Source organism: Mizuhopecten yessoensis, unplaced genomic scaffold (genome assembly GCF_002113885.1).
Source record: "Mizuhopecten yessoensis strain PY_sf001 unplaced genomic scaffold, ASM211388v2 scaffold2317, whole genome shotgun sequence".
In the NCBI taxonomy this organism is placed as follows: domain Eukaryota; kingdom Metazoa; phylum Mollusca; class Bivalvia; order Pectinida; family Pectinidae; genus Mizuhopecten; species Mizuhopecten yessoensis.
This window is the reverse complement of record NW_018404486.1, coordinates 83,121-87,856: the sequence shown is the minus strand read 5'-3', so window position 1 is coordinate 87,856 and position 4,736 is coordinate 83,121. Positions and strand designations below refer to the sequence as shown.

The following is a 4,736-nucleotide window of genomic DNA, read 5'->3' as shown; positions in this document are numbered from 1 at the left end:
CCCTCTGGATCCGCCACTGGATTACACAAGGTAAATGCTTGTATCTGACTCTTTTAATGGTGTTATTGCTAAAAGAAATTATTGTAAATATAAGGATTAACCTTATATTTTGTTTAGTTTATGAGATATAAATCCAATGGAGCACGAGGTAAATTGTTCGTAAACGCTCCGGTTAATCCTTAAATAAACCCCAAGCAATACGTATATGATTTATGTACATTTCATCTGGCTCTGTACACCAAAATGGTCCATTAGACTATCTAAAAAGTGCCATGTTAGGTAATGTATTGACTGTGTGCGACGATGCACAGGTGAAATTATTTTTATTTTCTTTGTTTGTGAAGCAAACTCACACTTCATACATACATAATAAACACATCAAACCGTACAGCTTTAGATCCATCAAGCTGAATTTGAAGCTATCCTATAAACAAGAATGTATCGAGTTGTCTGTAAGTAAGTCAAATGTATTTCATGAGTAACAAATACAGTGTGCAACATATCAAACAGCATGAACTACAACATACAAGCAGGTGATGTACAGCATAAACACTGCATGATATAGAGCACTGTATCTACATTATATGTAATAGGTTACGCATAGATAATCAAAGGTACACGTACTTTCGCTGTCAATGCCACAACGTTTTCTATACTAAAAGACCAGCTTCGTATGAATAATGTATTGAGCTGTGTATCTCAAGGTCCGCTCAGCGGTTACCACGACTGATGAGCTGCCGTGACTCGCCAGCTATTACTCAGAAAAACCCAGAGGTAACAAAGGTATTACATCAGTACGTATCATTACCTGCTCGCTGACTTAATACACTGTACCCTATGCGCTTTCACTAAACCGCTTATCGGATTTAACATGCTCATGTATCAAATAACGCTCATTTTATAGAAAAACTTTTCTGTTTGTAGCATTGATCATTCAAGTATATGAGCGACAACAGAAAAGCCTATTTTTACACGTGTGGGTGTTTTTTTGTGAACTATGTGTGCTGTATTTACATTTATAGAAATGTATACCCTAAATAGTTTTCCGAAAATGAAATATCTTACCTTTAACAGTCGCTAGAAGGATAGTCCCGGTGAGATAAATTCCGAGAATGTACATATTTGCTTGTTTGACACTATTTCATAAACACTCCAAGCATCTCTCCATAACGATGACCATCGCTTTCCGATACAGTCTGACAGCTAGGCAGATTGTCGGACGATATTAGCGGTCAACACGTCGTACACGGCTTTTACTGTTACACGCATTTTCCTTTGAAATAATATCTGATCACACATTCACGGGTCGTGTCATAAACCTTGTCCAATCCCGTGGGCGGTGCCCGACTTAATGAATCCACACGCCCATGCAGGTTCTGTAATTTCCTGGCTGGTAACGATACCGTTACCTGTTGTTTGTGGGCCTACTTCTATGCTAACAAGTGGAACAACAACGAGCGATTGGATCTCTCTCAGACGCACGACTCCTCTAGATATGTGAAAGAAGCGTAACGACCGGGGCCTACCCGACGTATATATCCAGGGATGTGTAGTGCATCCATGATATATCACACAGAAATGTCGTGATAAATTAGTGCTGAAATTAATTGTGTAAATAATTGCTTATTCATTAAAAACTTTAATCTTACCATCTATTATTAAGCTTATATTTCGAATTGTTCATATCTAACAACTCAAGTGCGAGTTAATGCAAAACACGTTTATATGACATTTAGACAGAATTTGGCTATATACATGTGGCATTATGCTTAATTGTAATTACTATATATCCTTTGTGACATCAAAAGTTCATATTCAATCGATTTGATATCTATTCCGTGCATTTTCGCTACCAGAAATTATTTACTCTTTCACTTTTTTCCCGGATTCATAATTGCCGACTTGAGGAAATAAGGGCAGCCTTCTGCCATGGCTCTTTAACTACATAACTTAGCTTGTCTTGTATTTGGTGGCTTGACAAGTGTAATGTAAATGAAATGTAATGTATAAGTATTGATATATTTGACTGTAAACTCTTACTATTTAGTTGTTGTTATATCTGTTTTGTACATCAAGTATGTAATGATTGTATCATGTGTTTATGCATAAATTAATTTTAAATTATTAACCTAAAATTTGATAAACAGACAATCAAGTGTTTCTTATTTAATTTTTCCAATTTCATACCCCCCAAAATTTATTAAAACTTATAAAATATATATCCAAAAAATACCTTACATATCACATACACAGAAAAGCTACTAGCCGACGGTTCCCGATTGGTCAGACAGGTAACTTTCACACAGTTGTGGGGTAAGTATGAAACAAACTAAACACTTTTCTTTGTTCTCTAAAAAGTGGGGGAACTGATAACACCCCTCTCTGTCAACTTACTTTCATAACTCATTACTATTGTCCACATTACGCAACAGGATTAGTGTAATAGCCTTTACCTTGTGGACACTGACCACGGGTAATTGATCTAACAATTAGCGACACCTGTCATTTAAACCTCAGGTACCTTTATTGTACGTACATGTATTAATTTAACTGTGATATGTTGTATTGTAAATCAGTTAGGTTCTAGACTCTGTACGGAACACATCGGGTATATTTTGGACACTCCAGAATATCCCGCCGTCAAGTCAAAAGTTATCTCGTATCAAATTTCAAAGTTAAACTTTTATCAACTCTTACGTCATCATTTCAACAAGACAAAACATGCAGAAAAACCTGATGTTATATACAACCTACATTTCCACCCATAGGCATCCCCGATATCCAGGTCTTACGCTCACTTTCCCTGTAGAAGCCCTGGATACGGCTCATTTATCAAAATGATTAATATACAGTTTTGGCGTCTACTAGTGACAAGTGGACTCTGTCTTCGTTCGTTAGTTGTTGGCCTATGGAATTTCCCGGATTTGACCCCGGGATACATGGTGCACGTGATGTCATGGGTGCCACATGTGGTACCGGAAACATCGTACATCTATTTCCGTCTCCGGATCTTTAATAGTGTCCATGACGTGTTTCCTTTTGTCATATTGCGTATCTCCCCTGACACCGTAGGCGTCTTTTCGACTTTGAGTTGTCTGACATTATATGTTGATTATGTGGTATATAATATCTAAATCAGACGAAAGGGAGTGCTGGAAGATGATATAGGCGTCAATACTCAGTAATGTTATTACGTTGAACTACCTTAAAATGTTTTCCTTTTGACCTAAAACCGCAACTATAAATAATAATTTCATGTAACTTGGGCCGGGTTCGTTTTGCTATGCAGAACAGTATGATAACTTGTATCGCACGGTCAACGCTTTAGTAGACGATGGCAGTATAATGGATTACTGTGCAGGTATATCTGTTTACCTGTAAAACACTGGGAGACAACATCCTGGTAGACATATACAAGTTATCTCTATAATAGATGGTAGCTTGTTAATTTTGAACAATACCTCAGGGCTTTCAGTCGACATGACAAGGACTTAAACATACCTGGTACACTTTACATGCAGTCTAGCAATAAATAGTACATAGCTTATTGGTTGTTGCCAATGTTTTTCCCTAAATAAACAGGTTGCTACAGTCGCCTAATCAGTAGACCAAGACGAGGTCTAAAAGGTTTGTGAACAATAGTAAGCCTGCCTAACAGACATTTTGTGGATCGTCTATTTCGAACAAAGATCAAGTGTGTCAATCGGTATCCATAGCCTATCTAGGTTGTTACTTATTACTCACGCAATCTACAACAAGTACAACAACGAAAAGTGGCGGATTTAAATAAAATATAGTGCCCCAAGGTCTTTGCAATTAAGAGGTCTAAAGAAACTCAACTCGTTAATTTGAACTTCAATTATCTTAAAGTGATGTATGGTTTTAGGCATATCACAGTCTGAGGTACTAATATATCGTAAGTAAGAATAGAACGTTAGATTGGTATCAGAATTGTTTTTTTTCAAAGGAGTCGACAGACCGATATCTCGGTATCAATATAACTGTACAGACGGATATCTCGGTATCAATATAACTGTACAGTCCGATATCTTGGTATCAATATTACTGTACAGACCGATATCTCGGTATCAATATAACTGTACAGACGGATATCTCGGTATCAATATAACTGTACAGACCGATATCTTGGTATCAATATTACTGTACAGACCGATATCTCGGTATCAATATAACTGTACAGACGGATATCTCGGTATCAATATAACTGTACAGACCGAAATCTCGGTATCAATATTACTGTACAGACCGATATCTCGGTATCAATATAACTGTATATGACGATATCTCGGTATCAATATAACTGTACAGACCGATATCTCGGTATCAATATTACTTTACATACCGATATCTCGGTATCAATATAACTGTACATACCGATATCTCGGTATCAATATAACTGTACAGACGGATATCTCGGTATCAATATAATTTTACAGACCGATATCTCGGTATCAATATAATTTTACAGACCGATATCTCGGTATCATTATAACTGTACAGACCGATATCTCGGTATCAATATAACTGTACATACCGATATCTCGGTATCAATATAACTGTACAGACGGATATCTCGGTATCAATATAATTTTACAGACCGATATCTCGGTATCATTATAACTGTACAGACCGATATCTCGGTATCAATATTACTGTAAAGACCGATATCTCGGTATCAATATAACCGTACAGGCCGGTATCTCGGTATCAATATT

General features: G+C 36.8%; 1 protein-coding gene across 2 annotated transcripts in view; it reads right to left on the bottom strand.

Annotated features, from left to right (window-relative positions):
• Positions 1-4,736, bottom strand: part of LOC110445511 (neuronal acetylcholine receptor subunit alpha-10-like) — a 43,956-nt gene that overhangs the window by 21,073 nt on the left and 18,147 nt on the right. The window contains exon 1 of one of the 2 annotated variants that reach the window (XM_021490182.1): positions 1,066-1,484. The exons of the other annotated variant lie outside the window; for it this stretch is intronic. Coding sequence (XP_021345857.1) covers positions 1,066-1,120 — 55 coding nt within the window. The 5' untranslated portion in view covers positions 1,121-1,484. Of the gene's footprint in view, positions 1-1,065; positions 1,485-4,736 lie in introns of those variants that run through there. 2 annotated transcript variants of the gene reach the window in all.